This window comes from Notolepis coatsorum, assembly GCF_963971535.1.
Source record: "Notolepis coatsorum genome assembly, chromosome: 16".
NCBI classification, from domain to species: Eukaryota; Metazoa; Chordata; class Actinopteri; order Aulopiformes; family Paralepididae; genus Notolepis; species Notolepis coatsorum.
In genome coordinates, this window is record NC_140180.1 from 2,499,308 (window position 1) to 2,518,310 (window position 19,003).

At 42.2% G+C, this 19,003-nt stretch overlaps 1 protein-coding gene across 3 annotated transcripts; it reads left to right on the forward strand.

The window, feature by feature from the left end:
• The first annotated feature begins 975 nt into the window (after nucleotides 1-975).
• Nucleotides 976-18,611, forward strand: rbmx (RNA binding motif protein X-linked). 3 transcript variants are annotated; one of them, XM_084331759.1, is made up of 9 exons: nucleotides 976-1,039; nucleotides 1,374-1,529; nucleotides 2,172-2,278; nucleotides 2,387-2,564; nucleotides 2,706-2,843; nucleotides 2,961-3,078; nucleotides 13,556-13,687; nucleotides 17,323-17,402; nucleotides 17,926-18,611. In XM_084331759.1, exons 2-9 carry the CDS (start codon nucleotides 1,421-1,423, stop codon nucleotides 18,276-18,278), a joined length of 1,215 nt encoding a protein of 404 aa, XP_084187885.1. In that variant the 5' UTR covers nucleotides 976-1,039; nucleotides 1,374-1,420; the 3' UTR covers nucleotides 18,279-18,611. The 3 variants fall into 3 exon arrangements, with proteins under 3 accessions (XP_084187885.1, XP_084187887.1, XP_084187886.1); XM_084331761.1 differs by having other exon boundaries at nucleotides 2,706-2,837; XM_084331760.1 differs by having other exon boundaries at nucleotides 977-1,043.
• Nucleotides 18,612-19,003: the final 392 nt, after the last annotated feature.

Sequence of the window (19,003 nt, forward strand, 5' to 3'; positions counted from 1 at the left end):
AAGGTGACCTTACAGAGGGGATATGAACTAGTTTCCTTTTAGAATGATTTACCCAAGTGTCCTTGAATGCGACCCTCATACAGATGGAAATATAGTACCCACTCAACTTAACAGTGGGTATCACAGAATGGCCTGTTTGGTCTGCTTAGCTAAAGTAAACAGAACTCGGATGTTGGCCTTCAGGCCGTCACTTCTTGACTTAAAAGTTTAGTTATTTGGCGCACCATCCCTGTTCGTTGTGGAGGAAGATGTGTCATATGTTTGCCATTTGATCTGTTCTTATTTTTATGGCACTCTGGGCCTTTCCTATAACTGCTAAGTGAAGGCTGAAGGGGTGCACTGTTAGCTTTTTGACTGAGTTCTCCTGTGGCTTTTTCCATCAACCGCTAGATGATTTTAATCCTTTCCGTAATGCTTATATGGGTCATTTTGATCCATTTCGACTGAGGCCAGTTAACAGCCTTCTTGTTGACTCAAATGTATGGTTAACCTAACAGGTGATTTGGCATGGCTGTGAGTCTCTATTTTTCTAAGAGAAAATAACCTAGTTCTTTGCTATTTCATATATGTGCATAATTTCTATTGTTTAATTTACAGGTTTTATTTAGATAAATATACGACACAAGAAACAGCGTTCGTGACAGGGGAGGGTTGAATTGGATGATACGAAATTGGGATGGGAGAAAATATAGAAAAATGGGAGAAAAAGTGGATAAAAAAAAAAATAGTCTTTGAATCTAAATATACTTTCTTTGTGTTGATTTTACTCAAGTAAATATCTGTTACAAGCTTCGGTCTTAAGTAGAAAAATGCTATTTTTAATCTAGATTAATTATATTTTCGATGACTGCAGAGGGAAAAAAACATATGATCTCCCTGCCAGTAGATGGCGGTAATGCAACAACCACGGATACCAACCGCCGTTTAAACTGCAAAGAAGAAAACCGGAAGAAGAGGAGGAGGATTCGTCATTTCCGCTCGGCAGCAGTTACTTCGCAGCACACTGAGGCGTCGTCGATCGTCGTAGCCAGTGGTTCAAGTAAGTAAGTTGGTTTTTTTTAAAGTGTAAGTTGGTTTTTATATAGCCATGTCCTATTTATATTCAATATTAACTAACGTTAGCCAACAGTGTGTTTATACATGGGGCAGGCGCCGTGTCTTGCGAAATGCTAACATTGCCTAAGGTTAGCTAACGGTCGCTTACCGTTAGCCTCAGTACAAACGGTCGCCATTTTGTTTTTTTCACCGGCAGCACTGCGGCGGTGTTTTAACTCGGCTGCACCTAGTTTATAATAGACACTATTAATTTAGAATGTAATACAACTTACTCTTGAGTAGTACTGCTACTGATAAAAACGACCCTCTTGTTCCAGGCGGAAGATTAAACGGCTAAACAACAGACCGACAGTCACCGAGCATCATGGCGGAGCAGGACCGACCAGGGAAGCTGTTCATCGGCGGCCTGAACATCGAGACCAACGAGAAGGCCCTGGAGCAATACTTCTCCAAGTATGGCCGAGTTGTTGAAGGTAATTGTTGTTTAATATGAAAGGCTACTGTTTTATTATTAACAATCTTAAACGTTATTGCCCCCGCCCCCCCACCATTCAGGATTGCTGACTTATTTATATAATATATATATATTTCTACTACGACGGAAACCTTTACACCTTACTGTAAATTGTACCTCATCCCGTTTCTGCATTGTACTGTATATTGTATTGTTCTAACTCAGTTACTTTTCTACTCTGCATTGTACACTGTATATATATATATACCGGTATGTATATATTGAACACTTTTGTCTAGTCTACGTACTTGACTTCTATTTTATACTTACTCTACTCATTTTATACTTATCTGTTTTGTATCTAGCACAGTCTCTGGAGCGAAACGGAAAAATGTTTTTTATATAAAAGTATTCTGTACTTCTGTATGACAACTAATAAAGAAGCTTGAGAACACTGGCCTTACCTTAATCTAGGGCAGAAACGAAGTGCTAGCCTCCTTTTTTATATATATACAAACGTGAGCTACAGATATAGAATGGAACCAGGAAAGACTTAACATTCAAAAATAATTATGTTTAAAACCGTCAGATTTTTTTGAAGTATTGTTCTCGTCATCACCACCTTCAGAATAATGAACGATGAATCGTTTGATCCTTTCAGTGCTTCTGATGAAGGACCGAGAAACAAGCAAATCAAGAGGCTTTGCTTTTGTTACCTTTGAGAAGCCAGCGGACGCAAAGGATGCGGCGCGTGAAATGAACGGAAAGGTAAAAACGCTTAGGATTCCAGTCCATTTTATTTTTAACTCATAATAATAATAGACCCCGTGAGAGTTTGTTGCCTTTTTTTTAACACCCAATTGTTTCCCCCCATAGTCGCTTGACGGTAAACCAATCAAAGTGGAGCAAGCTACCAAACCTCAGTTTGAGTCTGCGGCCCGGCGGGGCATGCCCTACACGCCCCGAGGCAGCCGCGGCCCACCCAGAGGAGGGTCCAGGGGCGACAGGGGGCACAGGGGAGCCCCCCGCGGTGGTGGGATGAGGCCGTCCAGAGGTATGATGCTTAAACTATGGGTTAATTTAGCCACAGACGCATGTCATTCTGAAGATTATAATAATTCTCTGTGATTAATCGTACTGTCCTCTTCTACATTCTAAGCTTATCTTTTTTTTTTGCATTTCGTCTCGTCAAAAGACTACTATGACAACGCAGGGAGTGTAGAACCCTACTCGTCATCCAGAGGCCCTCCGCTGAAGAGAGGACCCCCGGAACGTAATGGCGGTCCCCCGCCCAAGAGGTCGGCCCCGTCTGGCCCCATGAGCAGGCGTATGTGTGAGCAAAACATCTGGGCTTTTCCCCCCCTTCTTATATTTTGGGACAGGCCAGTGTGGCCCGAGTGTTGTGGTGATAAGGTTTGTGGGGTTTGAATTTTGTTTTGTCTGTTTGCAGCACCCATGTCCAGGGACAGGGACTCCTACGGCCCACCCCCTCCACGCAGAGACTCCATTGTGTCCAGACGGGATGATTATCCATCGCCAAGAGACGACCATTACGGCTCAAAGGAGGGGTAGGACATATTTACTGCCTATTTAAAGCTATGTAACATGTCTACATTAAAATGTCTAAAAAAAACGACTAGACCCGTGTTATATATTTTAGAAGATTATTTTATTGTCTGTACACATTACAAGGCAATTGAAATGTGTCTTATCCCTCCTAGTTACACACAGTCCTCTTATCCCTCCTAGTTACACACAGTCCTCATATCCCTCCTAGTTACACACAGTCCTCATATCCCTCCTAGTTACACACAGTCCTCATATCCCTCCTAGTTACACACAGTCCTCCTCATATCCCTCCTAGTTACACACAGTCCTCTTATCCCTCCTAGTTACACACAGTCCTCATATCCCTCCTAGTTACACACAGTCCTCCTCATATCCCTCCTAGTTACACAGTCCTCTTATCCCTCCTAGTTACACACAGTCCTCATATTCCTCCTAGTTACACACAGTCCTCATATCCCTCCTAGTTACACACAGTCCTCATATCCCTCCTAGTTACACACAGTCCTCTTATCCCTCCTAGTTACACTCAGTCCTCATATCCCTCCTAGTTACACACAGTCCTCATATCCCTCCTAGTTACACAGTCCTCTTATCCCTCCTAGTTACACTCAGTCCTCATATCCCTCCTAGTTACTTACACACAGTCCTCATATCCCTCCTAGTTACACACAGTCCTCATATCCCTCCTAGTTACACACAGTCCTCATATCCCTCCTAGTTACACACAGTCCTCATATCCCTCCTAGTTACACTCAGTCCTCATATCCCTCCTAGTTACTTACACACAGTCCTCATATCCCTAGTTACACACAGTCCTCATATCCCTCCTAGGTACACACAGTCCTCATATCCCTAGTTACACACAGTCCTCATATCCCTCCTAGTTACACACAGTCCTCATATCCCTCCTAGTTACACACAGTCCTCATATCCCTCCTAGTTACACACAGGGCTAGATCCACAAGAAAGAATGGATTGCACGGAGCAAGTTGCACCCTTACTTACAATTCATTATGATTTGAAAATGGGGGACCCTGATGTAAACAAGACGAAAGTCTTTCTCTGGTCTCCATCCCCTTAACAATTGTGTCTATTGAGCCGTACTGTATTGTACCCATTCTGCAATCTGTTAATACAATTTTCAATCAATCACCGTGGAGATTGATTGAATTGAGTTACACATACAGTCCTCATATCCCTCCTAGTTACACACCGTCCTCATATCCCTCCTAGTTACACACAGTCCTCATATCCCTCCTAGTTACATACAGTCATATCCCTTCTAGTTACACACAGTCCTCATATCCCTCCTAGTTACACACAGTCCTCATATCCCTCCTAGTTACACACAGTCCTCATATCCCTCCTAGTTACACACAGTCCTCATATCCCTCCTAGTTACACACAGTCCTCATATCCCTCCTAGTTACACACAGTCCTCATATCCCTCCTAGTTACACACAGTCCTCATATCCCTCCTAGTTACACAGTCCTCATATCCCTCCTAGGGGTGGGAATCACCAGTTTCATCATGATACGATATCGATTCTTTGGACAACGATACGATATTTGCCGATATCACAAAGTCTCTCACGATACAATACGATACGATTAGATTCAGGTGCCTGCGATCGATATGAGATGATATCATATGCCCATTTAACACAATCAGTAACATTTAGATCAACAAAAAAAAGGTAATGAATATCATTTGACATTTGTATTTTTGAGCTCTTCCAGACATTTAAAGGAAAATCAATCTATTGTTTTTAATACAAATAGACCTCCTGTTCACTGTAAAGTGCCACGTTTTTATATATTGAGCTTTAAACTTTAAGCTAAAAATTTTTTGGAACTCAAAACTCACAACCTCCCTCTCCCAAACCGTTCCTACAACAATTTGTTGATGTTGCATGATCATGTATAGGCCTACATTTATTATGTATTATATTGTTTGTTTAAATAACATTTAAACATCAAACTCCTCTGACCTCATCTGGTCTTTCCAAAGACGCGCGCACACACACACACACAGAAAGGGAGAATGCTATGCTGTAACGTCTACACACGGAGCTACTGCTGTTGTTCTTGGGCGGATATGAGACTCGCCACAGGATTTTCAAAATAAGAGTATCGATATGAATCGATCTTATTACATCGCATCGATCCGATTCGATTGTTGATAATTACATCGATGTATCGATCTGGATCGATGTATCGTCCCACCCCTAATCCCTCCAAGTTACACAGTCCTCATATCCCTCCTAGTTACACACAGTCCTCATATCCCTCCTAGTTACACACAGTCCTCATGTCCCTCCTAGTTACACACAGTCCTCATATCCCTCCTAGTTACACACAGTCCTCATATCCATCCTAGTTACACACAGTCCTCATATCCATCCTAGTTACACACAGTCCTCATATCCATCCTAGTTACACACAGTCCTCATATCCCTCCTAGTTACACAGTGTCCTCATATCCCTCCTAGTTACACACAGTCCTCATATCCCTCCTAGTTAGTAGTTACACATACAGTCCTCATATCCCTCCTAGTTAGTAGTTACACATACAGTCCTCATATCCCTCCTAGTTACACACAGTCCTCATATCCCCCCTAGTTAAACACAGTCCTCATATCCCTCCTAGTTACACACAGTCCTCATATCCCTCCTAGTTACACACAGTCCTCATATCCCTCCTAGTTACACACAGTCCTCATATCCCTCCTAGTTACACACAGTCCTCATATCCCTCCTAGTTACATACAGTCCTCATCAGGGTTCGAAATTAACGGGGGCTCGGGGCAAAATGCCCTTGAAAATGGACAAAATGCCCCCGAATATCAGTTAAGGGGGGCAGAAAATGCCCCCGACAGTTTACTAATTATATATATAATTATATATATGATCTACAGTGCGAGCATTTCCCTTGTATTTGGCCCTAATAATATGTGTGTGTGCGCCACCCGGAAAAATCATTTACTCGAGACGAGTGACGATTACAAAACAGCTCCGCTGTTATAATAGTCCCACATTACACAAGGCGCATAAACGTCCAATCACAGTAGCGCCTAGCCCCTTTCGTGACTTTCGGTTTGCAAGCCTGTGGCTTTTGTGACCGGAGTCACTTGCCCACCCGCCCCGATCACCCAGTAGCGAAACGACCAAGCGTCGTCAAGGGGCTCGCGGTGTGTCAAGAATACATCAGATCTGAATTTCAAAGATACCCAGCGTACAATATGGGTCTAACACAGCTTCACGATGGGGTCTGGAAGCTCGGAGTTGCTAATAAACAGTTTAAAACATTGTTACTCGACGAGTGGTATTTACAGACCGAACGTCCATCTCCGCCGTTGGTGTCACAGCGCATGCGCACCATGCCGCGTTCACGTTACTGGGAAGAAGCGGAAGAACCAGAGGACATCTCGTTGCTACAACTAGGAAGCCTTCACGCTTTGACTCTATATATATCTATGGATGAAACGCCCACATCCATACTTCCGCAATTCGTGACGCGAAGTGGGAGATATGGGGTCTATAAAAGAATCCCATATGTCCTAGTAGGAATTACCACTAGGAGGCTGACGTGAATGGTTTTTCCCAGTCGGAAACTGGTTCTTCCGCTTCTTCCCAGTAACGTGAACGCGGCATGGTGCGCATGCGCTGTGACACCAACGGCGGAGATGGACGTTCGGTCTGTAAATACCACTCGTCGAGTAACAATGTTTTAAACTGTTTATTAGCAACTCCGAGCTTCCAGACCCCATCGTGAAGCTGTGTTAGACCCATATTGTACGCTGGGTATCTTTGAAATTCAGATCTGATGTATTCTTGACACACCGCGAGCCCCTTGACGACGCTTGGTCGTTTCGCTACTGGGTGATCGGGGCGGGTGGGCAAGTGACTCCGGTCACAAAAGCCACAGGCTTGCAAACCGAAAGTCACGAAAGGGGCTAAGTAGCGCCCGAAAACAAAGTCACGGTACCGGCTTAGGCAAGTTATACATTCAGAATCAGACAACGCAAAAAAATCAGCCAGCCATGAAGCCCATTCATTTTTATTTTGAGCAAAAGATAGACGAGGAGAAAGAGAGGAATCCGGCTGACATGGCTTTTGAAGTGATATTCGCACGTGTTTTTGCGGGTCCAGTCCCCACGGTATGTTGACAGAATTCGCAAAACACCTTATCGACTGAAGCATAAAAGTCATTAGGATACTGCTCTGCTCTGAATTTAGGGCTTAGTGGGGAATTTCTTCCGACGTTAACGTTAACGACGCACCGAAGCAGCTAGACCATTTCTCCGTGTTGTGTGTAACACGCAGCGGTCCCCGCCTCCTCCCTCCTTGCAACAAACGTTCCACCCAAAAACGGAATTTCTATTTCATAATGAATTAAATAATTGTATAAAGAATTTTCAATGTTCTGTCATCTAATAATATATTCCATTACCTTTCCTATCTGTATCAAAGTCAAAATGTTGGTATCATAACAACACTACAACATACAAAAGCAGCTTGACAACCGATATCCTTTGCGTTTGATTGATTGAAAACTTTATTAACAGATTGCAGATTGGGTACAATACAGTACAGCTCAATACACACAAGTTAAGGGGATGCAGACCAGAGAAAGACTTTCGTCTTGTTTACATCAGGGTCCCCCATTTTCAATTCATAGTGTGCACACGCACAGTATAATAATGCATGAGATAAATAGTTAATAAACTCTGTGTTACTTGAACAATTTTCACTGTGCTCCTAAATTTCTTTGTGTGCTCCTAAATTTTTATTTAGATTTTATTTATTAACATTTTATTTAGGAGCACATGTGCTCCTTGGGAAAAAGGTTAGCGTAGAGCCCTATATATGGAGACATTAACATTACATTATCAAACATAGGGACGAAGACTGTAAAAAAAAGTGTCAACAATGTTTTATAATCCTTATGTTAATTTTCATCATAAAAATTCAGTGCCCCCGAAATACAAAAAAAAGCCCCCGAAAAGCAATTAAGGGGGGCAAAAAAAGCCCTTGAAAAAAAATGTTAATTTCTAACCCTGGTCCTCATATCCCTTCTAGTTACATACAGTCTAGGGATGCTCGATATTGGCTTTTTTACCGATACCGATATTCCGATATTGTCCAACTCTTAATTTTGATACCGATACCGATATCAACCGATACCGATATATGCAGGGTTTCCCCCCAAAAAAACTGAATAATTTCAGGTAACTAATAATTTCACTGGATGCATTCAAAAGGCTTTCTAAATGTAAGCATTATCTGTGCAAAATATGATAATTAAAAAAGTAAAAATTAACATTACATATCTCTTGTTGTTGAATTAAACCAAAATGCATACTTTTGACAATAAATAAAATAAGAATTGGTTCTTACTTGCTTGCCTGGGTAAATAAAGGTAAAAAAAAATGTTTTTTATTTTTATTTTTTTTACCGATACCGATATTTTCCGATATCACATTTTACTGCCGATATCGGCCGATAATATCGGTCGGCCGATAATATCGGACATCCCTAATACAGTCCTCATATCCCTTCTAGTTACATACAGTCCTCATATCCTTTCTAGTTACATACAGTCCTCATATCCCTTCTAGTTACATACAGTCCTCATATCCCTTCTAGTTAAACAGTCCTCATATCCCTCCTAGTTACACACAGTCCTCATATCCCTCCTAGTTACACACAGTCCTCATATCCCTCCTAGTTACACACAGTCCTCATATCCCTCCTAGTTACACACAGTCCTCATATCCCTCCTAGTTACACACAGTCCTCATATCCTTTCTAGTTACATACAGTCCTCATATCCCTTCTAGTTACATACAGTCCTCATATCCCTTCTAGTTACATACAGTCCTCATATCCCTTCTAGTTACACATAGTCTTAAGTTCATATCCCTCCTAGTTACACACACTCCTCATATCCCTCCTAGTTACACACAGTCCTCATATCCCTCCTAGTTACACACAGTCCTCATATCCCTCCTAGTTACACACAGTCCTCATATCTCTCCTAGTTACACACAGTCCTCATATCTCTCCTAGTTACACACAGTCCTCATATCCCTCCTAGTTACATACAGTCCTCATATCCTTTCTAGTTACATACAGTCCTCATATCCCTTCTAGTTACATACAGTCCTCATATCCCTTCTAGTTACATACAGTCCTCATATCCCTCCTAGTTACACACAGTCCTCATATCCCTTCTAGTTACACACAGTCCTCATATCCCTCCTAGTTACACACAGTCCTCATATCCCTCCTAGTTACATACAGTCTTCATATCCCTTCTAGTTACATACAGTCTTCATATGCCTCCTAGTTACATACAGTTCATATCCCTCCTAGTTACACACAGTCTTAAGTTCATATCCCTCCTAGTTACACACAGTCTTAAGTTCATATCCCTCCTAGTTACATGCATACAGTCCTCCACACATGCATTTCATCAATGCAGGGTTGCCCGCAGTGCAGCTTGGTTGACATGCTCAAGGCCACTTAGGCAGAGATGGTGGTCACTGTATTATGTAATACCAGCCACCCTTCAGTCACCAGCCCACAGCGGGAATACACCCTCCTGCCGGTGATCGAACCAGCGACCTTTCTGTTACTGGTCGGCCTCTTTTACCTCTAGGCCATCCTGTAGTGTAAGATGATACCTGTAGTGTAAGATGATACCTGTAGTGTAAGATAATGCACTACGGTATTATCTTACACTACAGGTATTATCTTACACTACAGGTATTATCTTACACTACGGTATTATCTTACACTACAGGTATTATCTTACACTACGGTATTATCTTACACTACAGGTAAGATAATACCTGTAGTCATTTTAATTACAGCACTATGTTATCGATACACATTTATAAAATGAGGCATATTTAGCCAAAATATGTTGCCAATGCGCATCCCCCACTGTCGCCTACCCACGACCCCACTTTGAGTCGTGACCCGTAGTTTTAGAACCGCTGCCGTCCTGCCTCCCCTCTCGAGTCGTGTTCTTACATTGTCCCAAGCGTTCAGACCCTTAGACTTGTGTAAGTTCAACAAGCAACACAGGGCGTGTCTAGTGGTTCTCTTCTTCTTTTACTTCCTGCGGTAGACTAGCTGTGGTGTCCTGTGGTCTCCTCTCAATGATGTCATATCCCCTTTACCCCCTCCCTGACCCACCCCGTAGTGTGACTAACTGCGCGCGTCTTCGATGTCGTGCTGTGATTGGCAGATTGGCCCATTAACACTTTGAATGCCCATCACGAGATATCTCGGGTTATCAGCCCGCCCCCTGAATGCCCATCACGAGAATTCTCGTGAAATATTTTTTATTGGCGATCTGATTTCATATTTCATCAACCGAGTCTACCGTTGGTAAACCAGCCCAACCAGGCGCTCGGATGTGAAAAAAGCGCCCCCTATCGTCTCCCAGATGGTAATGCACCCTTTTGGATTGGACTCAATGAAAATGGATGAGATAAAAAAAAAAATCCGGAATCCACATTTAACTTCTCACGCATTTAACCGGAGCCGATCAGACCCTCAGCACAGAGTGTAATGTGTTTCACAGTATACGCGTTGGATCAATAAAAAGGACCGATTTTTGGAATGGCCATCAGTAGGGATGGGTACCTTTCACATTTTAACCGGTACCTGTGAATCGATACCGGTACCCAACGGTACCTTTTTTCTGTACTTTAGTCTCAAGAAATTTAATTTACCTACCTCAGTCGTAAAAAAAAAATCCAAACTTCAAATAACTACAATTTCGACAGTTTTCGGCTTGTCATTGCTCCGACTGCTTTGTTGTTGAATCAAGTCAAATCCTAGGTAAGCATATATTGTGCGTGTGAACGTTGACATGAGAAAAAAAAGTTTTTGGTTTCTCACTTGATTAGATACTCGGTAGTAGGGATGGGTATCGTTAGGATTTTATCGATACTACTACTCCTATCGATACTGCTTAACGGTTCGGTACTTTATCGATACTCTTATCGGTTCTTTTTGATAATTTTTTTATGATTTTTATATTTGCAGTTGAGAGCATTGGTCATCTCCCTACAGTAAAGATTAGAAATGATTGAATTATTGTAAATGTGTGTGGAGTGGTGGGAATAGCTGCTTCAATAATAACTTATAACAACAACAGACAAGTTAGACAACTATGTATACAAAAAAAACGATATACACTGAATGATTAGTTGTTACCTAAAGTCCTTGGACTCCACTGTAGAGAACGGGTGCAGGCCTTTGACAACAAACTTTGTCACAGCCCTGTGACACTCGTTCACCCTATCCTCTGTCATCTTTCCTCTAGCTGCTAGGGAGAAAGGACTTTGGGTGGTGGAGGGAGGTAGAGGGAGGATGTGTGGTGGCCCTGGGCTCACTGGCCTGGGACACATTGGTGGCTGACCTCAGCTTGACGATCTATAAAAAGTTTTTAGATTGTAGTATTTGTAGCTAAACAATTATTTTGTTTATTAGCCTATTTGTAATAATTCGTTATTAGCCTAGGAAACTCCGTATCTTTGCTTACCGGCTGCAGTGGACGTGGATGCAGATGGACCACTGCGCGCAAGGCAGTCGAATACGGCGCATTTCTGCACACTAATATAGTGTTTTGCAAACAAATGTTTTGATAGATTGCTCGTATTGCCACCCTTACTGGCAAATGTTTTGTTGCACTTGTGAACGCTTCGCTCTATCCGCCATCACGACTCACGCCCCGAACTCACTGCTCACGAACGAATTTCACGTGCGGCTCCCTCGTGAGATCGCGTGCCTGGTCAGGCACACTGGACCTACGACTTGAGCGTGCGGAAGCGCACCGAGGAAGGCATATTTACATTGGGACAGCTGTAAATGCCTAGTCTATATGCAAAGTCAGTCATTTTAGAATGATGATCAGTGTGACTGTACTCCTGAAAGAGCAGCGTGTAGCCCCAGCAGCAGCAAGAGCTTATTATTATTATTATTATTATTATTATTATTATGCAACATTGTAATAGTTATAGGTATAAACAAACATACAGACAAACATTCAAGGCGTTTATTTGCAGATACAGACACAGCTGGTTGAACAACATCTATATCTGTGGTAATAATGCAGATATTCAATTGTATTTCTGTGACAATGCGCGTGGCGCGCCGCCTCAAATAGGATCGAGGCGAAAAAATAGCTTGCCGCTCGCCAGCCACTCGGGAGGCGCGCTCCCGCTCGCGGCCAGTGTGCCTACTATCGTCCGTTAACATGGGAGCGGAAGTGAAGAGGCAGCCGCCCGTCCGTCCGTGTTCGTTCGTGAGCAGTAAGTTCGGGCCGTCAGTCCATGCAGAGCTGTCTGTGTCTGTGTGCAGCGCGCGTCGGCACGGAGACAGCGCTGAGATGCTTCCAGCTGCAGCACATCAGGTGTGCGGGGCTTGTATGTGCGGGGCTTGTAAGCGCTGCTGTCTGACGTGCTGCAGCTGCATACTATTGACAGCGCTTTCATTAAGGAGTACCCGTATGTATGTGTAGCGCGACTCGCGAGGAGTGTGTGTAATAATGACTCGCTGCTTCTCGTGCAGAGACGGAGAGAGGAGAGATCGTTCGCAACTTTTAAATAATAATAATAATAATAATAATAATAATAATAATAATTTCTCTAGAGTATCGATAGCAGTACCGAGGACGTCGGAGCTTATAAATACTCCGGTATTTTCTAATATAGTACCGGTTCCCGTTTAAAACCGGGGTCCGGGGGGCATCCCTACTCGGTAGTACCGACGTGTTTCGGTTCGGTACCTCAAAAGTACCGAATTCGGTACCCATCCCTAGCGATCAGTAATTGGGATAATCGGACCTGTTTTCACAGAGATATAAGCTTTTCCCCTATATGTGATATGGCTGTTTGACTGTGCGAGCGATCAGGAACTAAGCGAATCGATTTTCAGCTCGCGGCACCAGCGTGCATACGTACACATATACTATCGATAATCTAGCGTTTATTTAAATAGGCAGAAAAATGACAACGTTCTAGAATATTACAGTACAGGGCGTTTATCACTGATTGATTTTTTTTCCTTGAACAGGCTTTTCAAAATGCTATAAAACTGAAATGAACCGATAAAAAAAAACAATCCGCTTCGACAATGTTGACTGGAAAATGAGTCATTGATTAGCGACGGGCAGATTGGACACATAGCCATAATTTAAAACATAGATTAGGCGATTAATGCTAACATTGAAGTGGATGGTGGGCATTCAAGCACTAAATGATCTCGATGATCAGATCTCGATTGACGCTTCCTAAATGTATTATTTATGTTTTTTGTGTGGATCTCAGAAAATTAGTTTGCCTCGCTTACTCCCAATGTGTCCCAATTAAAGTGAGGATGCAGAAGAGAAATTTTTTTTGTGTTTTTGAAGTGATGATGCTTAACGTCTTTTTTTTTTTTTTTTTTTTTTTACAGCTATTCCAGTCGGGAATATACTCCCAGGGAATCGAGGGACTATGCGCCTCCTCCCAGGGAATATTCCTACAGAGAATACTCCTCCAACGCCGGCTCCCGTGACGACTACGCCTCCTTGTCCAGGGGATACACGTATGTCAAGCGCTCGTCTCACGTGTTGTACAAATGGGGTATCTGCAGGGTATTAAAACTTATTTCATGCTCAATTTAAGGCCTTAACCCTTTCACTACCACACTACATAACCCTTGGGTTAACCCTTTGGTAGAGTGGTAGTGAAAGGGTTAACGGGTATTCCAGTCTTACATTTAATTTACACGGGTATACAATATACACTATTGACTGCTTTTGTGAGGTTTGTGACATGGTTAGGATGTTTACTCTTGGATACATTTGAGAGAGAAAAAGGCAACATTATGTCATACAGTCTAGACATATTGATTTATGACGTGATGTCATTTTGGGACCGGTGCCGGACCCGGCGGGTGGAAGAGGTTAAGTTGAACTCGTTGAACCCGGCAGATACCCTGATGCAGATACAGCTGACATGCAATGGGTGGAAACTAACATGTTGTTAACGGTGGCAGAACTCGAGAACTACTCACTTGAGTGTCTGACTCCCTGTGTAAACTGTATACTTTACTTACTCATCATAGTATATATTTAGATTCTAGTGTTTATTGTAACCACAGAGTTAATTATATTGTTTATTAGGGCTGTACCGAATGTCATTTTTTTAACATTCAAATCTTCTAATTGAAGTATTCAAATGAAGCTTTGAATGTTTGTCGTCATATTTTATGACTTAAAAAATATATATTATAATAAAAGATGTATATATATAACACCATGCTAAAATTGACCAGACCTGAAAAATCAAAGCAAATGGAAGATTATTAAACAGAAGGTTTTGTAGATACAGTACTGAATTCTGCCATCCGGACACATGCAATTTGAAATATGGTTATAGAATATATATCTGGCCTAAAATGGTTATGCGATTAATTAGATTAATTATTAGGGATGCTCGATATTGGCTTTTTTACCGATACCGATATTCCGATATTGTCCAACTCTTAATTTCGATACCGATACCGATATCAACCGATACCGATATATGCAGGGTTTCCCCCCAAAAAAACGGAATAATTTCAGGTAACTAATAATTTCACTGGATGCATTCAAAAGGCTTTCTAAATGTAAGCATTATTTGTGCAAAATATGATAATTAAAAAAGTAAAAATTAACATTACATATCTCTTGTTGTTGAATTAAACCAACATGCATACTTTTGACAATAAATAAAATAAGAATTGGTTCTTACTTGCTTGCCTGGGTAAATAAAGGTTAAAAAAAAAAAAAAATTGTTATTGTTTTTTTTTTTTTTTTTAACCGATACCGATATTTTCCGATATCACATTTTACTGCCGATATCGGCCGATAATATCGGTCGGCCGATAATATCGGACATCCCTATTAATTATTTACAAATCCTGTAATTAATTAGATGAAAAGAAATTAATCGCCTGACAGCACTAATATATATATATTTTTTAATATCCTCAAACTAAATCCTCAATTTGATTAAAGTGATTAATCTCATTAAATGAGTCTTAAATTTTTTTTTAATTAACTTTCTTTAATGAATATAACTCCGTTTCCTCAAAACTCACCTTTTCAATCTTGCTTTTGACCTCTAATTCTGTCTGTGTTATTTTATTTTTGTCATGTATTATTTTTTTTATTTTTTTTGCCATAGTTTGTCTTTCCTGCCCATGTAAAGCGTCTTTGAGCACCTGGAAAAGCGCTATATAAAATAGATGTATTATTATTAACATAAATAATCCAATAAGGGCACGGTTGGTACGAAAGTGATGGTGACGTCTTGATTAGATGAAGCGCCAAGCGGATGCTGATTTAAAGGGGAACTATTTTACTATTTCTTTCACTATTTGGGCACTTTTACACAATTCCTGTGAGTCTATGGAACACCTCTGTAATATATATATATTTTTTTATTCATTGTTTTGTATTTCTAATCAAGTCCTCAAAAACAGCATTTTTCTACCTCAAGATCTCGAGCTGTTTTGAGCCTGGGCTCCTAAACCACTGTGTGCAGCGGCGTCTTCGCCTGAACATTAACATGCAGCGGTGTCTCTCTGACATCACATATCGCGCACATTTTCAAATGACTCAGTTCAGTGAGGGTGAATATTGTGAGAGGAGAATTGGAAGAATGCGCCAATATGAGAATTTTGAGACATAGATCATATTAATATAAGTTCACATAGCTAGGAAACAATGCTAAACACTCAAAAAGGCCATTTATAAGATGGTTCCCCTTTAAAAAAAAATAATGACGAGTCATATACTATACTAGTATAATATTAGTGTAGCCTAATCTTTATCTGCAACTGTGAAGAAAAATCGGGTTTAAACAGAATGAATAGACGCATAAAAAATTTGTATATTAAATCATTTTAAAATTTTTATAAAGGAAAATTCGAATGTTGATTTAGAATTTGAATGTCAACATTATGAACGAAGCTTCAAACTATTCGGTACAGCCCTATTGTTTACACTTGACTATTTTAACTTTTCTACTGTACTATAGGGCTGGGCGATTCTTGCTAAAATGTGAATCGCCATTTTTCTCTAAGAATTGAGATCACGATTATCTCACTTATTTTTTTAATAAAATCATTTATTGCACTCTTTCTTAAACAGACAACATAACGTATATGAAAGTGCTTGACTTAAACTTAAACATAACATATATGAAAGTGCTTGACTTAAACTTAAAAGTCTCTTGTAACATACAAAATACCGTACTTTTCGGACTATAAGCCGCGGCTTTTTCCCCCATTTTTCGACCCTGCGGCTTATATAACGGTGCGGCTTATATGTGGACCAAACCCGAAAATATTGCTTTTTTTACTGCATTGAAATGTTATTTATCTGTTCCCTTATTTGCTAAACTTAATACAACTTGTAAATGAGTTAATTCTTATTTGTCCGACAGTATTGTGACAATCCCCTCTGTGCACGAACCCTTACATATGGTAATTAAACATTAAAACACCTGCGGCTTATAGTCCAGTGCGGCTTATATATGTACACATCATTCAATTTAGCTGCTGCGGCTTATAGTCAGGTGCGGCTTATAGTGCGAAAAGTATGGTAACTTAAGTCAGAATAATGATAATTTAAAAGTTAAGTTTAAAAAATAAAAATGTATATAAAAGAAAAACTTCTTCATTTAGAAATGAGATTGCGGGGCGGCTGATTGGCGCAGTGGGCAAGGCGCTCGCCACTAACGCAGGAGACACTAGGTGGGGATTGGACGTTGTGCACAGCGACTCCTACAGGTCGGTTTGGTGACGCGGTGCGGCGGAAGCAGGAAGTAGTGGGGGCAGCGTGAGCCTCCCACGCGTTACTCCTCGCCACAGAGTTCGAGCTGCTGCGGTGAAAAGATGCGACAGGCTGCCTCCTCGTCTACCGGAGGGGACACGTTATGCAAGGCTTCTGTCCTCCCTACAGCCGACCAGTGGGAGGCATAGTCTAGCAACGTTCAAGACAGGGGAGGGAAGAATTGGATAATACGAAATTGGGATGGGAGAAAAATAAAAATTTGTGAGAAAGTGGATTTAAAAAAGAAACGAGATTGCATAAGTCTATGAATCGTGATCTTTTTTCGATTAATCGTCCATCCCTACTGTACTATAATTTGTATCGTCTTAATAAGGGAACTGTACATGTCTTCTTGCAGTGAGCGGGACGGCTACGCGGGCGGCCGCGAGGCCAGGAGCTACCCGGACCGACCCAGCAGCGCCTCCTACGAGGGTTACGGTAAGGTTTCACCACACGTGTGTTAAACGAGTTCAGAGAAAAGAAAATAGTATCACGCAAACCTACCCCAATGCCCCCCCCCCCCCTGGGAGCCGGCAACCATAAAGGAATCCCCAAAACAGTCCTTGGAGAAAAAGCGCAACAGTCTCTTAACCAACTCCAGTGCGCTCCCTCAAGGAGTAAACCCTCACACAACCTGTGAAGTCCTCTCTCTCTCTCATTCTCTGAAAAACCACCTGCGGTTCTGACACTCTGGAGTTCTGAAAAAGGAAAACGTGGCTCAAATCAATGGCATGCTTAAAAGTGGTTTCGTTTGCCTTTGCTTTTCTAAGCTTCCATGAATTACTGCCCTGTATGTCCCAAACCTTCCCTGTTAAAACTGTTCGAGTTGTAAAAAAAAAACATGAAACGTTCTTCTTTTACAGTATAAATTCTCATTCTGGCAACAACAAAAAAATGGACCCATAACAAGTGCAAGGAAAGTGTGTAAAAGTGATTACTTGACCCCCCGTTGACCCTGCAGGTAACTCTCGCAGCGCCCCTCCCTCACGGGCCCCTCCCCCCTCCTATGGCGGGAGCAGTGGAAGCAGTCGTTATGACGACTATGGCGCCAGCTCCCGGGACACCTACCCCAGCAGTCGCGACAGTTACCCCAGCGCTCGGAGCGAACCGTCCTCCTACCCCCCTAGCAGCCGCGGCGAGCGCGCCCCGGCCAGGCAGGAGAGGGCCGCCGCCCCCCCGTCAGCCGAGAGAGGCTACCCTCCTCGCGACTCCTCGTACGCCGGCTCGGGCCGCGGGGCGCCCAGGGGCGGGCGCGGAGGAGGCGAGGGGCGCGGCAGTCGCGTGGATAGAGGAATGGTTCGCAGCAGATACTGACACTGGACTCCACCAACACAGTAGAAACCCAAGCGCGACACGACCCGGCGACACTCATTGTGTGGGAAGAGATTTGAAGAAGACGAGACGACTAGCCATGTCTTGATTCTGTGGATTACGGAGCTTAGCTTCTTTGCTGTTTATCGTAATTTCTTCTCCCCACTTTATTTTTGTTAAGTGTAAATGTACTTTTTTTCCTTTTTTAATTGCTCCTGCCTCCATGTTATGGTACCCAATACCAAGTGAGTGTTAGATTTTGTACATTCAGTGATGTTTAAACCCTGATGTACCCTAAGTAATGGCTTTCCTACACTAATAAAGTTTTTAATGAAAGATCTTGACCAAACGCTGATGGGATGTTCATACAAGAAGACCAGACAACCATGACATGAAAGCGGTAACTCTCCTCGAGCCCCTCCTGCAAGACTCTTCTAGAGCCCCGTAGAGACCTCAGGGGTCATTCATGATCCACCTCAGGTAGTTCTCAGATAATGTGCTTCCAACTGTTCTGTTAAGCCCTTCCCATAGTCGAGTGGACCGTACACGGAGCAGACTCCCGCGGGCTCAAAGCGGACCCAAAGGGTACTCGAAGCAGACCCAAAGCAGAGTCCAAGTGCGAAGCTCCTATTTTCTGATGCGCGGACGTCCGCGGCGCCCACTTGGTGTCACACGAAACGCTGCATTAATGACACTGCACGAGGCGAGTTTGAGATTAGCCCTTGACG

Bases quoted from the DNA above. Each gene is read 5' to 3' on its own strand.
- rbmx (XM_084331759.1), top strand. From the start codon at position 1,421: ATGGCGGAGCAGGACCGACCAGGGAAGCTGTTCATCGGCGGCCTGAAC. The intron at 1,530-2,171 runs GTAATTGTTGTT...TGATCCTTTCAG, and splicing joins GTATGGCCGAGTTGTTGAAG to TGCTTCTGATGAAGGACCGA. The intron at 2,279-2,386 runs GTAAAAACGCTT...TTCCCCCCATAG, and splicing joins CGCGTGAAATGAACGGAAAG to TCGCTTGACGGTAAACCAAT.